Source organism: Nycticebus coucang, chromosome 12 (assembly GCF_027406575.1).
Source record: "Nycticebus coucang isolate mNycCou1 chromosome 12, mNycCou1.pri, whole genome shotgun sequence".
Taxonomy (NCBI): domain Eukaryota; kingdom Metazoa; phylum Chordata; class Mammalia; order Primates; family Lorisidae; genus Nycticebus; species Nycticebus coucang.
In genome coordinates, this window is record NC_069791.1 from 89,388,874 (window position 1) to 89,408,004 (window position 19,131).

At 46.6% G+C, this 19,131-nt stretch overlaps 1 protein-coding gene across 4 annotated transcripts in view; it reads right to left on the bottom strand.

Moving 5' to 3' along the window:
* Nucleotides 1-19,131, bottom strand: part of EEF2K (eukaryotic elongation factor 2 kinase) — an 81,406-nt gene that overhangs the window by 8,274 nt on the left and 54,001 nt on the right. For 3 of the 4 annotated variants that reach the window (XM_053556681.1, XM_053556679.1, XM_053556680.1), the window contains 6 exons: nt 18,771-18,838; nt 14,229-14,306; nt 13,431-13,493; nt 11,227-11,361; nt 10,875-11,063; nt 388-512 (listed from right to left, as the gene is read on the bottom strand). In XM_053556681.1, the coding sequence (XP_053412656.1) occupies nt 388-512; nt 10,875-11,063; nt 11,227-11,361; nt 13,431-13,493; nt 14,229-14,306; nt 18,771-18,838 (658 nt within the window). The remainder of the gene's footprint in view (nt 1-387; nt 513-10,874; nt 11,064-11,226; nt 11,362-13,430; nt 13,494-14,228; nt 14,307-18,770; nt 18,839-19,131) is intronic. The other variant, XM_053556682.1, reaches the window with a different exon arrangement.

Sequence of the window (19,131 nt, forward strand, 5' to 3'; positions counted from 1 at the left end):
CCCCTCTTGGAAGTAAAAAAAAAAAAAAAATACAAATACAAATTAAAGTAGGAAAAGCCAATTAAAATTACTCATAATCCTAACCTTACAGGAAAACCACTCTGACCTTGATGCCACATACCATTCTGGATTTTTCTTAGGCAAAAGCTTGCATTTACTGGCTAGAACAGCTGCCATGTATCACATACTTTATATGCCAGACACTGTGAGGGTCACAAGCAACATCTCATTCAACCCTCCCACAACAGGGGGAAAATAACTTGCTCACCATGCTGGATTGGTAATGGGAAATCGAGTGTGGAATCGAGGTCTGTCCTGACACTGGAGGAGCGCGTCCACCCACAGCCCTGGGGCCCACCAGCTCTACCTGATCAACAGCCCCAGTACCTGTCTGGGCTGAGGTTTTGCCCAATGTCAAAAGCTCGTGCCACGAGGATCATGGACTGTCTGTCACCAGCTTCAGCTGCCTTTAGTAAGTAATCAAATCCTTTTGTTTTATTCTGTTCCGTGTCCTGTCAATACAAACCAAAGAGGGAGAGAAGCAAACGAGGCTTGCATTAGAGGTGGCTGCCAAGATCTCACTAATCAATCTCCTCCCTATTTCTTGAATTATTTTGAGAGCTCTGGGCTGGGCTGCTGTAGAAGTATATGTCAGTTGTTTTTAGTATATTCACAGAATTGTGCAGCCACCACAGTCAACTTCAGAATGCTTTTATCAATCCACAAAGAAATTCCATACCCTTTCACTATCAAACTCCCCATTCTGCCCCAGACCTAGGCAATGACTAGCCTATTTCCTGCCTCTGTGAATTGCCTGTTCTGGAAATTTCCTATAAATGGAATCATACGTGATCCTTTGTGAGTGGTTTCTTTTGCTTAGCCTGATTCTTCCATCTATATTGTAGCACAATCAGTACTTCATTTCTTTTCTTTTCTTTTTTTTTTTTGACATTTTATAAATTTATTTGCAAGAAAATGCAAACTCTACTAATAATAAATCCAAAAACAACCTTAAAAAGAAACTTATGATGAATACACATTAATGAGTTAACATGGTTGATAATTCTTATAGATCAAAAATCAGCAACACTGGTCTGAGGTTTGGGCTGGCTGAGAGATGGCTTTTCATCTCAGAAAATGCACTGGGTTTTGAAGTGAACCTGGATTTGCTGGGCAGATCTTCAGGGATCCAGTCTTTGGCACAGTCATTTCGTCCTTTATATAATTGATTACAGAACTTTTTCAATCTTTTGTGATTTTATAAACTTGACATTATCTCATTAAAACCTATTGGCATCTTCATGCCTTTTATATACCCTCATATACTGACAACTACACAACAGGTCAATTGTTGAAATAGGCAAAGCATAATACCCATTACAATATGAATCACCACTCACAATATGCCTTGGTCAAAGTTCTTTGTCTCTTAAGAAAATGTGTTTCAGAGAAAATAAAAATGAGAAACTTAGTTTTCCCCAGTACTTATTTCTCTCTTCTCTGAAATTTGATGCCTTCTCAAAGCATCTCACATTGGTTCTATCTGATTTTTGTCCACAGATGACTATCATCAGAAATTTCACAAAAAAAGGCATAAGATAAAAAAGACAGTTTCTATCCACAAAATCTAGTATCTATTTAACTCACAACCTACTATTCTCAATTCATTATTTGCTAAAAATGTTACTACAGGCTTGGCGCCTGTGGCTCAAGCGGCTAAGGTGCCAGCCACATACACCTGAGCTGGTGGGTTTGAATCCAGCCCGGGCCTGCCAAACAACAATGATGGCCAGGAGTTGTGGTGGGTGCCTGTAGTCCCAGCTACTTGGGAGGCGGAGGCATGAGAATCACTTCAGCCCCAGGAGTTGGAGGTTACTGTGAGCTGTGATGCCACAGCACTCTACTCAGGGCAACAGCTTGAGGCTCTGTCTCAAAAAAAAAAAAAAAAAAAAATGTTACTACAGAGATGTCTCTAATCATGACAGCTATTTGACTGAGAGATACAATTATCCCAATTTACAGCCTAGAAAACCGAGCCTTCTTGTGCTTCATAACATTCACAAATATCTCATAGTTATTTACCTACAAGCCTAAAATATTACCACAAACAAATCTGTATCATTGTTGTTACAGAGGCTAAAAAATGCACTTGACAATATTGAACAAATCTTTGCACTGTAGCATATTGTCTGTTCCTCAATCATTCTGACCTTTTTCAGGCCAAAGATCTCTTTGACTTCTTTAAAAAGCTTTTAGGAAGGGCTCAAATTCTCATGGGCAGATTCTCAGGACAACACTGTCATCTTCTCCTGGCAGCTCAAGAAGGAAAAATGGACGAAAAGGCCCCAGCAAGGAGACAGGACTGTATATATAAATGAGGGCATCATTTCCAACACTGAAAAACTGGATTTCTTCCATCTCAACATCCAGGAAAATTCCCACACACTCAAGTCCAGGGCTTGCAGGAATCCTACTTTCTGGGATGAAGTTGACACAGATTGCTCCTGCCTTTATGCTGATGATCCAGAAGTCATGCTCAGAGGATAAATTGCTCTGCTTTCTGTCAACCCACTCCTTGCAGACACCCAGAGACCACTCCTTCACCTCTCCCACATCCACCTCCCAGTAATGTCGGCCAGTGGAGAAGCTGAGTGCACCCAGGACACAGGGCAGGTGGGTGAATCTCCTGGGATCTTCCAGCATGTCCTGCTGGCTCTTTGCATGCTGGACGCTCCTTAGGTCCTCAGAGATGGCAAGAAGGGAGCTGTTGGTGGCCACATCCAGGTTCATATCTTCCTGGAACCGCTGGAGCTCACTGCTTACATGCAGCGTATGCTGCAGGAGGGCCCCATGCTGCTTGAGGAGAAAGGTCAGCCTTCTCATCTGCCATTCTAACTTGGGAGGTTCGTCTATCAATCTTCGGCACATGGGGCAGTTCATTTTCAAACCCACCCTTTCTGATGCCCAAGTTTGGATGCAATCCAAACAGAAGATGTGCCCACAAGGAGATGGGATTTTTGAACAAATCCAGACAAACTAAGCAGGTTGCCTCTGCATACAGACTTTTGGCCATGGTTGCCGGGGGTCACTCCTTGGTAGGCATCTGAGCTGAAATGATGCTTTATGTACTTCTTGGGAGTTCTTAGAAATCTTCAATACACAATCTGATCCTCAATATCAGGGTGTAGTTGTCTGTAGACTTCCAGATAATGTGTTTTCTGGGGCCAAAGCTTCTCCTTATGGGAGCCGAGCCCAATTGGGTCTTTAACAGGATCTGGGAGTGAAGTCACACCCCTAATCCGTACTTCTTTAAAAGTCACCTTGACTTGGACACTTCCAGTGGAGGTCCTGGAGATCCCAAGGCTGCAGCTCTTTGGCTCCTAGCCTGGTTGCCTCTATAGTACTACATTTCTTGTTATGATCAAACGAGTCCTTTGTATGGATATCTCACCTTTTGTTTATCCATTCATCCACTGCTGGATATTTGGGTTGTTTCCAGCTTTTGGTTATTATGCGTAATGCTGCTATAACATTCATGTACAAGTCTGAGTGTGAATGTAAGTTTTTATTCTTTTCGGTATATAGCTACAAATGGAATTGCTGGGTCACATGTATCTCTGTGTGTAGCCTTTTGAAGAGCTGCCCACTTGTCTTCCACAGTGGTTGAACCTTTGCACTTCCCCACCAGCAGTGTAGGAGAGTTCTTGCTTCCATTCTCCTGACCTACAGCCCATCCCACAGCAGCTAGAGAGATACCTTTACTTCATTTTATTTTCTGTCACACAGGCTGGAATGCTGTGGTGCAGGCATAGCTCTTTGTAGCCTGGATTCAATCAATCTTTCCATGTCAGCCTCTCAAGTAGCTGGGACTATAGGTGTGTGCCTGGCTAATTTTTTTTTTTCTTTTTTTTAAGTAGAAACAGGTGTCACTACATTGCCCAGGCCGGTCTCAAACGATCCTCCTGTCTTGACCTCCCAAAGTACTGGGATTGCTGGCATGAGCCACCACAACTAGCCAGAGAGATACTTTTAAAACCTAAGTCAAGTTCACTTTGCTCCCTCAGAGCTGGTCCATAGCTTCTTATCTCACTCAGAGACAAATCTAAAACTTTCATATTAGCCTATGATGCTCTTCTCAATCTTCAAGCTTTTGGAAATATGGCAGTGACTACCATTTGCTCCCATACCCACTCTCTTTCTTCTCTGCCATGTTTTTGCTGGGCACAGCTAATGACTGCATGACTACATTTTCCAGGGTCCCTTGCAGCCAGAGCTGGTATCCTAATACAAGAGGCCTAGCCCGTCACTCTTTTTTTTTTTTTAGACAGAGTCTCACTTTGTCACCCTGGGTAGAATGCAGTCGCATAATAGCTCACAGCAACCTAAAACTCTTGAGCTCAAGTGATCCTCTTGCCTCCCAAGTAGCTGGGTCTACAGGTGCCTGCCACAAAGCCTGGCTATTTTTTTTTTTTTTTTTTTGTAGAGACAGAGTTTCACTTTATTGCCCTCGGTAGAGTGCCATGGCGTCACACAGCTCACAGCAACCTCCAATTCCTGGGCTTAGGCAATTCTCCTGCCTCAGCCTCCCAGGTAGCTGGGACTACAGGCGCCCACCACAACGCCCGGCTATTTTTTTTTTTTGTTTTTGTTGCAGTTTGGCCGGGGCTGGGTTTGAACCCGCCACCCTCGGTATATGGGGCCGGCGCCCTGCTCACTGAGCCACAGGCGCCGCCCAGCCTGGCTATTTTTAGAGAAGGGGTCCTGCTCATGTTCAGAGCTGGTCTCAAAATCCTGAGTTCAGGTGATCCACCCACCTCAGCCTCCCAGTGTGCTAGGATTATAGGTGTGAGCTGCCGTACCCGGCCACCCTTGATTACTTTCCTTGTCATATCTTCTCTCTCTTCCCTGGCACTTTAGAACAATGCTTGGCACAAGAAATGCTCACTAGAGGTTATCTACTTTTAATTCTATTGGAAAAAAAAAATTTTTTTTTTGAGACAGAGCCTAGCTGACACCCTGGGTAGAATGCTGTGGCATCACAGCTCACAGCAACCTCCAACTCCTGGGCTCAAGCGATTCTCCTGCCTCCGCCTCCCAAGTAGCTGGGATTACAGGTGCCTGCCACAATGCCTGGCTATTTTTTGGTGGCAGCCATCATTGTTTGGCGGGCCCACAATGGATTCGAACCTGCCAAATCAGGTGTATGTGGCTGGTGCCTTAGCCACTTGAGCCACAGGCACCAAGCCGGAAATATTTTTATTTGTTAATTATTACCTGTATTACATCCTAACCCATCTGAAAAAATTGCTCTGTGAAAGCAAGGACCTTGTCTATCTTTCCCACTGCTGTAAAGAAGAACCTAAGGCAGTGGCCAGAATATATGAGATGCTCAAAATATAGCACTTGAATAAATGAATGTCTTAGCAAGACAACAGAAAAAGGCCATAAGAGTGAGGATGCTGGAAGAGGTGGGAGAAGGGCTTCTAGAGTGCACAGTGGCCTCTCAGGGCACGTGGTGATCACGTTCCTTGCTAAGCCATAGTTTGGCCCAAACACAGCTCATGTCCTTCCTGTCTGCCTCATCTGACCATACCACTCTACACAACCCAATTCCCACTAGGGGAAGCTGCCAGAGTCTGTCCCCTAGAGAAAGGCCCTGGGGACACCTACAGATGAGGAAGCTGAACTTGCTTCTTAATCCCTTTATAAAGTTTCTGGGATGCAGCTGGTGTAAATAGCCTGGGATTTCAAGAAGAGTTAGATAGTCTCAAGAAAGATGGGTTCACTCTTGGTCCTGGCCCCCAGCACCCCTCCTAGGCCCCAGCATTCCTTCATTCTGTCCTCAGACACTTCTGAGTGTCCTCTGTCCCCGGCTCTGAGGTGATGCTAGAACAGGATAAATAAAGCAGCGTGCTGGAACCAGCTTGTGGTTCAAGCCAGGTTCGTAACAGACGTAAATTTTTAGGAATCTGGCAAGCCAGCTGTAAAACACAGCCATTGTTACAAATTAAATCAAATAAATTTTTTTTTTTTGAGACAGAGTCTCACTTTGTCACTCTCTGTAGAGTACTGTTTTATCATAGCTCATAGCAACCTCCAACTCTTGGGCTCAAGCAATTCTCTTGCCCTCAGCTTCCCGAGTAGCTGGAAGTAGAGGTGCCTGCAACAACACCTGGCTATTTTTAAAGGTGAGGTCTTGCTTTGGCTCAGGCTGGTCTCGAACCTGTGAGCTCAAGCAATCCCCCCACCTTGGCCTCCCAGAGTGATGGGATTACAGGCGTGAGCCACCATACCCAGCCCTAAATCACATAAATTTTCAATGAGATGAATTATTATATTAAAAACCAAGGAAATAAATATTCAAAACTCATCACTTCCTAATTATCTTTACTATGTCTTACTATAGTCCATATTCTTGAAGTTATTTCTATCTGTTGCAGGGTTTCTCAATCTTGGCATTATAGACATTTTGAACCAGATAAATCCTTCATTGTAGGGGGGCTGTCCTGAGTTTTACATGATGTTTAACAAAATCCCCACTCTCTACCCACCAGATGCCAGTAGCACCTCATTAGTTATGACAATTAAATGTCTGCAGAGCTTGGGTGGTACCTGGGGCTCAGTGGGTAGGGGGCCTGCCCCATATGCCGAGGGTGGCGGGTTCGAACCCGGCCATGGCCAAACTGCAACCAAAAAATAGCCGGGCGTTGTGGCAGGCGCCTGTGGTCCCAGCTAACCAGGAGGCTGAGGCAAGAGAATCGCCTAAGCCCAGGAGTTGGAGGTTGCTGTGAGCTGTGATGCCATGGCACTCCACTGAGGGCAGTAACGTGAGACTCTGTCTCTTAAAAAAGAAAGAACTTCTGGTTGAGAATTAGTAGTTACCGCATGTGTATGATGGAAACACTGTACAATGATGCATTACCGTCCATTCTTTCCAGCTCTTTCAGTGATATCATCCTGATAACATGAAATTAGCCATTGTAGGAGCACTTACCCCACAGAAAACAGATAATGCCGCAAAACAAGGTTTTATATATTGGTTTTTCAGTTATCTAAACTTATGAAAGGATGGAAAACATTAATCTGCAGGTTAAACTTAAAAGTGGGTCATGTCTGTGGCCATTCTATTATGAGTAGCACAGGAAATCAAGAAGTATTCTACCTAGGAGGGGACTGGTGTGCTCTCACCTAACAGCACAATGTAGGGGTATATGGCACACCTCTCGGGTGAAGGGCTGAACAACAACTGGGACTTTACCTAATAAACACAAACAAGGTTACTTAATCATAAGTACCCTTATATTAATCTGAAAGAAAAAAAAGAAATATTCTTCCAGCACTTAAAACTGGATCTGAATTAAGAAGTTGCTCACATCAGTGGCAAAAAAGTTCTACTTCTTTTTTTTAATTTTTTCTTTTGAGACAGAGTCTCACTATGTCACCCTCAGTAGAGTACTGTGGCATCATAGCTCATAGCAACCTCAAACTCTTGGGCTTAAGCAATTCTCTTGCCTTAGCCTCCCAGGTAGCTGGGACTACAGGCACCCACTACAACGCCTGGCTATTTTTAGAGATGGGTCTCACTGTAGCTCAGGCTGGTCTCGAACTCCTGGCCTCAAGTGATACTCCTGTCTCAGCCTCCTAAAGTGCTAGGATTGTAGGCATGAGCCACCACATCTGACCTATCTATATATTCTTTATTTCAGCAAAATTTATAATATATTTACATACACATATATGTGCACATTCCCTCCTCACCCCTGAAAGCTGACTGTTAAATGTTTACCATTTAACAGTGAATGAGAAGTACTCAGTTCTGCCCTCAAGGAGCATAAAAAGACAAATGAAAGTTCTCCTCTACCAACCAAGGCTCCTCGTCATCATCTAAAATAGCAGCGGTTCTCAACCTGTGGGTCGTGACCTACAGGAACTGTATAAAGGGCTGTGGCATTAGAAAGGTTGAGAACCACTGACCTTAAACAAGAAATAAAAACACCTCTGGATTATCCCTTGCCCAAATTCCAAATGATACATTGAACTGAACCATAGGAAACTACCAATATTCTACCGTCTGTGACCTATAAAAATAGCAGTTTTACAAGGTTCAACCTAATATGTACAAGGCTAGTTACTGTAGCAATTGTTTGTGATATCAAAAGAATGGAACCAACCCAAGTGCCCATCAATAGGGCACAAGTTAAATAAAGGATGTCCTACCCATATAATGGAACATTACATAGCTATCAAAAAGAAACAGGAAACATCTCTATACCGCTGAGGAAAAATGTCCCCAAGACACTGTCAAGTTAAAAAAAGCAAAGTCCAGGAGCACTGTAGTATGCCTGTCAACTTTGGAGGAAAAAATGGAGGGTGAAAATAAGAATCCATTTCATATTTGCATGTAGAAAAATGTGTACTGGGCTGAACAGTTTCTCTCCAGTTATTTGTATCCACCCACAACCTCAGAATGTGATCTGACCTGAAAACAGGGCCTGGGAAGATGAAATTGGCTTCATTAAGATGAAGTCATGCTAGATTTTAGGTGGGCCCTAAATCCCACATAACTAATACCTTTACAAGAGCAGAAGTGACAGAGACACACAGGGAGAAGGCCACGTGGAAACCAAGACAGAAACTGGAATGATCCAATCCAAGGAAGACTGCTGGCAACCCCCAGCAGCTACAAGAAACAAGGAAGGACCCCACATCCCAAGCCCTCGGTAACCCCCAGCAGCTACAAGAAACAAGGAAGGACCCCTCACCCCAAGCCCTCAGACATGGCCCTGCCGACACCTGGATTTTAGACTTTTTTTTTTGTAGAGACAAAGTCTCACTTTATGGCCCTCGGTAGAGTGCCGTGGCCTCACACAGCTCACAGCAACCTCCAGCTCCTGGGCTTAAGCGATTCTCTTGCCTCAGCCTCCTGAGTAGCTGGGACTACAGGCACCCTCCACAGCACCCGGCTATTTTTTTGTTGCAGTTTGGCCGGGGCTGAGTTTGAACCCACCACCCTCGGCATATGGGGCCGGCGCCCTACTCACTGAGCCACAGGTGCCGCCCTGGATTTTAGACTTCTAACCTCCAGAACTCTGGAAGAAACATTTCTGTTGTTATAAGCCACACCCAGTTTGTGCTAATTTGTTAAAGTAGTCTTAGGAGGGCGGCGCCTGTAGCTCACTAAGTAGGGCGCCAGCTACATACACCAAGGCTGGCGGGTTCGAACCAGCCTGGGACAGCTAAACAACAATGACAACTGCAACAAAAAAATAGCCAGGCATTGTGGCAGGCACCTGTAGTCCCAGCTACTTGGGAGGCTGATGCAAGAGAATCGCTTAAGCCCAAGAGTTTGAGGTTGCTGTGAACTTTGATGCCATGACACTCTACCCAGGGCGACAGCTTGAGACTCTGTCTCAAAAAAAAAAAAAAAAGGTAGTCTTAGGAAACTAATATACTCTGAAATTACATGAGTATATGAGTAATCATAATGGTTATGTCATTCAGAAAATGAGAAGGTGGGGGAAAGGAAGGAGAGTTTGGTTTCTTTTTTTTTTTTTGAGCTTTTGGCTGGGGCTGGGTTTGAACCCACCACCTCCAGCATATGGGGCTGGCACCCTACTCCTTTGAGCCACAGGCACTGCCCTTTTTTGTTTGTTTGCTTTTTGAGACAGGTTTCCTCTCTGTCGCCTAGGCTGGACTGCAGTGGCCCCATCACAGCTCACAGCAACCTCGAACTTCTGGGCTCAGGCCATCTTCCCACCTTAGCGTCTTGAACAGCTACACATGCCTGCCACCACATGTCCATCCACAGCCTTGGCCCACATGATGGGGAGGATGGGAGTAGATATACTGGGATCACATTTCCCTCCAGGGCCTCTTAACTTCTAGGAAAAGATCATTTTCCCTGGGTCTTACCAAATCCCATTCACTCACCCAGTTGTCCCTGTGCCCTGGGAGCAGAGAAGGAAGAAGGAACTGACCCCCTATATGATTTCCCTACCTGTGTACATCCTGCTGCTTTAGATCTGGGCCTGGCCCACTCTCCTGTGTCAATTCCTGCCCCTGCCCCTGCCCCAGCTGAACTGATCTGCCTCCTGGCCTCTGACTCACCACCTTGTTTCCACCTCCAGCCCCAGCACACGCTATTCCCTCTACCTGAACTCCTCACACCCCCATCATACCTGGCTCACTGCCACTGGGCCTTTAGGTCTAACACAGATATCCCTTCACCCATCATTTATGAGCACCTACTGAGTACCAGGCTGTGCTCTGGAACCAGGAACTGATGCACAGAAAGCCTGCACTGACCCCTTCCTCATGTGTCTTCAACAGTGTCTTCTGCTTCTCCCATCACACCATCACCCATTACCTGGAAATGTGACTGTCACTTTCTACTCACTCTCCAAAGACAGATCAATTCTACCAGTTTCAACTTTGTGTTTTTTAAGAGGTAGGGTTTTGCTCTGTTGCCGAGGCTAAAGTGCAGTGGTGCACTGAAACCTTAAACTCCCAGGCTCAAGTGATCCTCTTGCCTCAGCCTTCAGAGTAGCTGGAATACAGGTGTGCACCACCGTGCCTGGCTAATTTTTTAATTTTGTATAGAAATGAGGTCTGGCTATGTTGCCCATAATGGTCTCAAACTTCTGGCTTCAAGCAATGCTCCTGCTCTCAGCTCCCCCAAATTGCTGGAATTACAAGTATGAGCCACCCTACCTGGCCAGTTTCAACTAACTTTGAAGGGCTTGCCCTGAGACCAGTGGCCAGAACATTTCTGTGCCATGCATAAACCTCCAGCACAGGAGGCAGATGAATGAATGATCTCCTGGAAGGGAAGCAGGCAAGTGGTGGGGTAACCAGACTCTCCCCTCCCCCCTCACCTCCATGGAGACGTCGGCCAGGATGTGGTGGGGCAGCTGTGAGTACATGAGCCCCAGGCCCACGATGGCCTCCAGCTCGCCCAGGTCAGCTGCGTGCTCCAGATGGAAGACTGCTGACTCACGGTCCCACTCCTCATCCTTCTCGCAGAAGCGCCTGCTCTCATGGTAGCGTGTCATGGCCAGATGAACCTGTCGCACAGACTTTGGTGTTGGCCCTGCAGTCTAAGAGGCAGGAGCTGCACCCCAGGGCCACCCAGCCAGCCTGGGGAGGAAGCATTAGTAGAGGAGAGGTGTGAGCCAGGGACCTCTGGGTTAGCGCAGAGAGGACTCTGGAAATGGGCATCACCAATACCTTCCCCAGAATTGACTTCCCAATTTTCTTTTCAAGGTCCAGAGCATTAAGCCTTTGTACTTCCAAAGCCACAGCTGAAGCCCTTGGCAGGTGGAGGCGAGAGCAGTTGAGGAGATGCCACTTCTCCACACAAACCTAAAAGGAGAGAACCAGCCAGAGAAGTGTGGGACTGGGATGGGCCCGTCATTACACCTGTCGGCAGCCCCCACTACACAGGAGCCTGGCTGCCAAGAGGGGTAGAGAGTGAACCTCATGGTATCAAAATTTTATTGGACAAATACATCTCCAATTTTTTTTTTTTTTTTTTAGATAGAGTCTCATTATATTGCTCTCGGTAGAGTGCCGTGGTGTCTCACAATTCTCTTGCCTCAGCCTCCCAAGTAGCTGGGACTATAGGCCCCACCAAATGCCTGGCTATTTTTATGTTGTTGTTGCAGTTATCATTGTTTAGCAGGTCTAGGCCGGGTTTGAAGCCACCAGCCTTGGTGTACGTGGCTGGCACCCTAACCACTGAGCCACAGGCACTGAGCCTACATCTCCAATTTTTTTTTTTTTTGAGACAGAGCCTTAAGCTGTAGCCCTGGGTAGAGTGCCATGGCATCAGAGCTCACAGCAACCTCCAACTCCTGGGCTCAAGCGATTCTCCTGCCCGCCTCCCAGGTAGCTGGAATTATAGGCACCCGTCAGAACACCCAGCTATTTTTTGGTTGCAGCTGTCATTATTTATTTTTATTTTTTTTTTTGTAGAGACAGAGTCTCACTTTATTGCCCTCGGTAGAGTGCCGTGGCCTCACACAGCTCACAGCAACCTCCAACTCCTGGGCTTAAGCGATTCTCTTGCCTCGGCCTCCCAAGTAGCTGGGACTACAGGCGCCCACCACAACACCCAGCTATTTTTTGGTTGCAGTTTGGCTGGGGCTGGGTTTAAACCCGTCACCCTCAGTATATGGGGCGGGCGCCTTACCAACTGAACCACAGGTGCTGCCCGCAGCTGTCATTGTTGTTTGTGGGCCCAGGCTGGATTCAAACCCACTAGCTAAGGTGTATGTGGCTGGTGATTTAGCCACTTGAGCCACAGTCACCAAGCCTACATTTCCAATTTTAATAGTTCAAATTCCACCAGAAACAGGACTCAGAGCTAGCCAAACAAGGAAACATTTCCCTCTCATTTATCAATCTAGCAACTCTTGGAAAGGAAGTTTGCTAGCTCCCCATATAGGGCACCAGAAGAGTCTGTTTTCAGACCCTCCAGCTAATCCACTTTGCTTTCCTTTGCAAAATCACCATAATGCTATGGACAGCATCCACAGGGAGATTCAGAGAATGGGTTTAGAAAACGCATCATTTCTCTCAGCCAAAGACACCCTGTCCAGAGGTTCTCATAGGATAAAACCAGGCAGCTGTATGGGTGCCCGTATGTGTGCTACAATGCACAGGGCGGCCCCCAGAGCAAAGAATGACCAGCTCAGAAGGCCAAAAGTGCCACAGTTGAGCAACTCTGGTCCACACAGAGCAGAGGAGACCTCAACCCCACAGAAAAAAAAATCCTGTGTTACCAATAATCAGTGTTCTGGGAGGAACAAGAATCAAGCCTGCAGGGTGGGCAGTGGAGACTCTAGGAGGGGAAGCCACCAGGATCCAGGCTTGGAGAGCAGGTAGGATTCGAGGAGTAATGACCAGAGGAGGAGGAAGGACCTTGCAGGGGAGTGAGATTCCCCTTAGCAAAGGCTTGGAGGTGAGAGGTTCAAAGCATGTCAGGGAATCAGCTAGAACAGTGGGCAGGTCTCTCCCAGACTGGCCCAATGATGACCATTACCTAAGATTCTTGTTGGACATAGGAGCATGAGACCCTAGTTCTCTCATCCATAGTATGGGGATTAATAACATATGGGTGGGTTGTAAGAAGTAAACTGATTTAATGCTGCAAGGTGCCTCTAAGGCAAGCAGGCAGGCACTTTACAATGTGGGCCATAGCTGTTGTGATGTCTTTACCCGCCCTAATCCACCCCACAAATCCCCCGGCATCCTGTTCAGAGCACAGGCTCAAAAAGTATTTGCCCAGGGGATGTGTTCCTTTGCAAAATTTTCCTTTAGGACATGTAGGCAGACCGGCAGGCAGCAGCAACACGAAGAAGGAGAAACAGCAACAGAGCCCGGAGGAGGTGGGCAGCTAGGGATGCCCAGGATGCCGCGAGGCGCATTACCCTTCCAAAGCTGCCCAGGCTGTCTTCATCAGATTCATACCGCCGACTGCTGTTTGAGTGGCCCTGAATGGAGGCAGAGATGACAGTGAGGCAAAGGGCAGCAGGTCTTCATCCCAAGAACCTCCTCCTAACAACCAGCTCCACCCTCCCAGGTCTGTCCAACAGAGTGGATGCTGGATCACAGGCAGGAACGGTGTGCTGGGGCAGCCACAGCCTCGTGGTCCCTCTCCCTTTGTGGACAGGTGGAACCAGATCCCACTACAAAGCCACTGGGAAAATGGTGCCAAGTCCTTCATTTAGACAAAGCTCTTACTGCATGTTTTATATTCATAATCATAAAGCTGAGACCAGACACCTCCAAGCAAGACTGCCCTGCGGTGCAGGCTCAATTTGGGCACATAGTAAGTACAGCTTTAAATGGCTGACACTCCTAGGATGCTGTGGGTAGGGGGCCTGAAGAAACTGACCCCGTGCCTCGAGGCCAGGCCCTCTTCACCCCTGCCGGTGCTGGTCCAGCCTGTTACCCGGCATCCTCTCTTTTCCTGCTGCACTATAAGATTTGTCGGCCATTTTCAACCTTCTATCTAAGCTTCCTCATTTGCCCCCTGACTGATCTACATGATCCTGTTTTATCTTTTCCCTTGCATTTATCTTTATCTGAAGCAATCTTGTTTATTAATTTAATTTTTTCTTGTCTTCTCAGGACTCACTCATATTCCCCCTTCAGGAAGGAAGTTTTTATCCCCCTGGAGTATAAAGGAGGCGGGACTCTGATCTCATCTCTTGTGGGTTCCTTACATGTTCTCGGAGCTCGGGGTCATCCAGCTCACCCCGCTTCTCACTGGGGTATCCACTGTCCCCACTAGTCTCAGAGTCCTGTGGAGAGAAGTCAGCCTTAGGGTCCCAGTGGTCCTCCGAGTACCTGGTGGGGACATCTGAACATTCTAATCATTGGCTTTCGCTCCTTTGTCCATCCCCTCACTTAGCATCCTCTTCCTACTTGCCCCTTACTGGTTGGGTGACAAGGGAGCAGTAAAAAGTGACGGTGAAGACCTTGGGCTCTGGAGCCAGACTGCCTGGGCTGGAATTCTAGCTCTGGTACTTCCCAGCTCCAAGCTTTGGACAGTTGGTTACCCTCTCTGAACTTCAGTGTCCTCAGCAATGGGGACGCATTATAGCACCTACATCAAAGGGCTGGCTACGGGGATGAAACAAGGTGTTGCGCTCTGAAAATGTGAATCTCAGTAAATGCTTTACTCAGGGTGACTCACCTACTTCTCAGGTAGAAAAACAAAGGCTGGTTTCAGGTCTATGACCCATGGACAAAAATACAGCCTTGGGAACAATATTTACTACTAGAAAGCCCTCAACTAAAACGGCACAAGTCACCTGGGCGTATCTCCTATATTCCAGATCTGCGTTCTAGTCTGAAAGGGAGTCTGGTATAATTTGGAATCTCTAAAGCATCAGTCATGTGCCTACCAACCCTGAGTTCCATTACTTCCTACACATTACCTGCCCCATTTGTTACTGCAGCCCTCCCCAGAGACTGCCAGGATCCCATGCCTCGAGGCACTGTTCTAGTAAGAAGCATTTCAGACACATAAGCCTCAAAGATTCTAAAACGAACTCTAATGCACCTACCACCCAACTCTGTCAACTCATAACACTATGCCTTAGTTATTTGAGATTTTTTATTTTTAAAAGGAACTAAAATTTGGACCTCCGTAGGTTCCTTCTCATACCATTCTCTTTTTATTCAAGATAAAACCACTCTTGTGGGCTCAGCAACTGTGGCTCAAGCAGCTAAGGCGCCAGCCACATACACCTGAACTAGTGGGTTCGAATCCAGCCCAGGCTCACTGAGCAACAATGACAGCTGCAGCAAAAAAAAGAAAAATAATAGGCAGGCATTGTGGCAGGCGCCTGTAGTCCCAGCTACTTGGGAGGCTGAGGCAGGAGAATCGCTTGAGCCCAGGAGGTGGAGGTTGCTGTGAGCCATGATGCCACAGCACTCTACCCAGGGCAACAGCTTGAGGCTCTGTCTCAAAAAAAAACCCACTTTTGTGAATTCGAGCTTCTCGATTTCATTGTATGTTACTTAAATATATATATATATATATATATACACACACACACATACATATATACATATATATATATTTTTTTTTTGCAGTTTTTGGCCGGAGCTGGGCTTGAACACGCCATCTCTGGAACATGGGGCCAGCGCCCTACTCCTTTGAGCCACAGGCACCACCCTATGTTACTTAACAGGGGTCTTCAAACTTTTAAAACAGGGGGCCAGTTCCCTCAGACCACTGGAGGGCTGGACTATACTTTAAAAAAAAAACTATGAACAAATTCCTATGCACACTGCACATATCTTATTTTGAAGTAAAAAACAAAACGGGAGCAAATACAATCACACTGCCGCATGTGGCCCGCGGGACGTAGTTTGAGGACCCCTGCATATATCTTTTATTTATTTATTTTTTTTGTAGAGACAGAGTGGCGTCACTACGGCTCACAGCAACCTCTAACTCTTGGGCTTACGCGATTCTCTTGCCTCAGCCTCCCGAGCAGCTGGGACTACAGGCGCCCGCCACAACGCCGGCTATTTTTTTGTTGCAGTTTGGCCGGGGCTGGGTTTGAACCCGCCACCCTTGGTATATGGGGCCGGTACCCTACTCACTGAGCCACAGGCACTGCCCTGCATATATCTTTTAAAGCAACTTGGTGTCACCAGCATAAACATAAAACCTGGATCATTCTCGTAGATAGCCAGGAGCCATCCAAACGCATACAACGAAATCCTAGGTCTCTGGTCTGGCCAGGGATCCACTCTAGTCCAAGGAGCTATGCTATCCTCAAAGGGTCCTGCCTTTGTCTCTATAAACAATTCTAGAGACTTTGTCTTCTGTGGACTAAAAGGCTGATGGGTGTTTTAAAAAACATTTCAGCTTTTTTTTTAGACAGAGTCTCACTTTGTCATCCTCGAGTGCTATGGCTTCATAGCTCACAGCAACCTTAGACTCTTGGGCCCAACTGATTATCTTGCCTCTGCCTCCGCAGCCTCCTGAGTACCTGGGACTACAGGTACCCTCCACAATGCCCAGCTATTTTTAGAGGCAGAGTCTCGCTCTAGCTCAGGCTGGTTTCCAACTTGTGAGCTCAGGTGATCTGCCCGTGTCAGCCTCGCAGAGTGCTGGGATTACAGGCATGAGCCAACATGCCTGGCTAATTTCAGCTTTTTTAATTGAGGTATAATTTATGTATAACAAAATTAAAGTGTTCGTTTGCTAAGACAAAGGCTGTTTTTTGGGGGTGGGGCTCAGGTGACCCTCCTGACTCAGCCTCCTGAGTAGCTGGGACAACAGGTGCACGCCACTGCACGAGGCTGTGAAAGGCTGTTTTTGAAAATGGATCACAAGCCCTACCTAGGAGTTCTACAACTTTGGCACCTTGTCCTACCCTCCAGGGTCACTCCCAAGCTATAAGACAAAGAGACTAGTTTTGAGGTCAGGGTACCACGAAGCATAAATAACTCATGTCTTTTGACCTTTTTTTTGTTTTTTGAGACAAGAGTCTCAAGCTGTCACCTTGGGTAGAGTGCCATGGTGTCACAGCTCACAGAAACCTCAAATTCTTGGGCTTAAGCCAGCAGGAACTGTATTAAAGGGCCGCAGCATTAGGAAGGTTGAGAACCACTGCCTTCAGCAATTCTCTTGCCTCAGCCTCCCAAGTAGCTGGGACTACAAGCGCCTGCCACAATGCCTGGCTATTTGTAGTTGTTGTTGTTATTGCAGTTGTCATTGTTTTAGCTGGCCTGGGCTGGGTTCCAACCTACCAGCCTCGGTGTATATGGCCAGCACCCTACCCACTGAGTTGCGTACGAGCACCATCCTCTTGACCTATCTTGACCTAACAAAACACCATGGCCCCAAGGGAAAAAAAATTTTTTTCTAGTGTGGCAGTCCATGTGCTACCCCCTAGCTCTGAAATCCTGACAAGATAGCCAACCTCTCTAAGCCTCAGTTTCCTCATCTGAGAAATGACATGAACACCTTCCCTGGGTGACCATGAGCAAGCAACTTAGCTCTCTTGTGCCTCAGTTTCCTCTTTTCTAAACCAGAGATAATGAGAGAACTGCCGGAGCAGCTGCTAACACTGGGGACAAGCAGCAGCAGCAGAGGACAGGGTGCAGGGGAAACCAGTCACCATACTAATCCTTCATGCCTTTTCCTTTTAACACCTGAGGGTGTATTTGTTACCTATTCTAAAATCCTAACATTTATTCTAATTCTAGAACAAAACCTATTCTAGAAGAAATAAAAAATAAATATCTTATAATGAGGATGAAATGAGACCATCTACCAAGCTCATAGTGACAATTCCAGACGTATCAGCTATGATTATTTTTTTCTTCCACTCAAGAACTCTGAAAAGGGGCGGCACCTGTGGCTCAGTCGGTAAGGCGCCGGCCCCATATACTGAGGGTGGCAGGTTCAAACCTGGCCCCGGCCAAACTGCAACCAAAAAATAGCCGGGCGTTGTGGCGGGCACCTGTAGTCCCAGCTACTTGGGAGGCTGAGGCAAGAGAATCGCTTAAGCCCAGGAGTTGGAGGTTGCTGTGAGCTGTGTGATGCCACAGCACTCTACCAAGGGCCATAAAGTGAGACTCTGTCTCTACAAAAAAAAAAAAAGAAAAAAAAAAAGAACTCTGAAAAGCAGCCAATAGTGAACTTGAACCTTTGGAACAATTTGAGAGCACAGCTTCAATTGTGCCTGTGGCCTATGCAAGTGTGATATTTCTGTAAAGCCTGTTTATTTACAGAATTTGTAAGAAATTTTAATTTGACACCATAATATATGTTTATATGAAGGCAGATATGATGTCTGCAGTTTCTTACCACTGAGTCAACCTGAAGCTACAGGAAACATTCTGTTTATCCATCATGGCTCACTGATTACAATTACAGATCTGAGACCAGTATAGGGCACCAATGAGATAATTGTCCACACACATGGCTAAACCAAACTTGGAGCTGAACCTGGCATTTACCAGCCGGTCGCATTGCCACTGATGGAACCCCTCTTCCCTAACCATCTCCGGGAACTGCAATGGACCCAGCTCTTCCACGAGGAAAGCTGTGTCTTGGAAGGACGCTGGAGTTCATCTGCATCCTCCTGCTGTCTCCACCCCTGCCTTCCTGGGGCAGACCTGGGCTCAGCTGCCCACCTCTGAAATCGAAGATTCACCCTCAATCCCCACTGGGAGAAAGTCTAACCCTCCCACCACAAGGGTACTAGAGCCTGCAACCCCTCTCCCTCCATGCTCACCCGGTGGTTGTCCAGATGGTCATGGTCTCTGTGTGCCATGTTATCAAGATCACTGAACACTGGCCAATCTGGGCAGGGAGAGACAGAGATAACGTGTTTACCACTGGAATATGCACAAGACCAAACTACAGCCCAAAGCAGACCACACCTAACACCAAGTTTTTATTATTATTATTTTTTTAATTTTAAAGAAAGGCAAAAAAAGGGAGAAGAATGTTGTCAGCACCAGGGGGCTATAGTTCTTCCTCAAGAACTTGCTGTAAGTCTGCTACTTGCAAGGTGAATGATCCTGAGCAAGCAGCTTCACCTCCAAGCCTCCCCAGGACTGTCATAAGAAATGCCATTACACTTGGAATACATT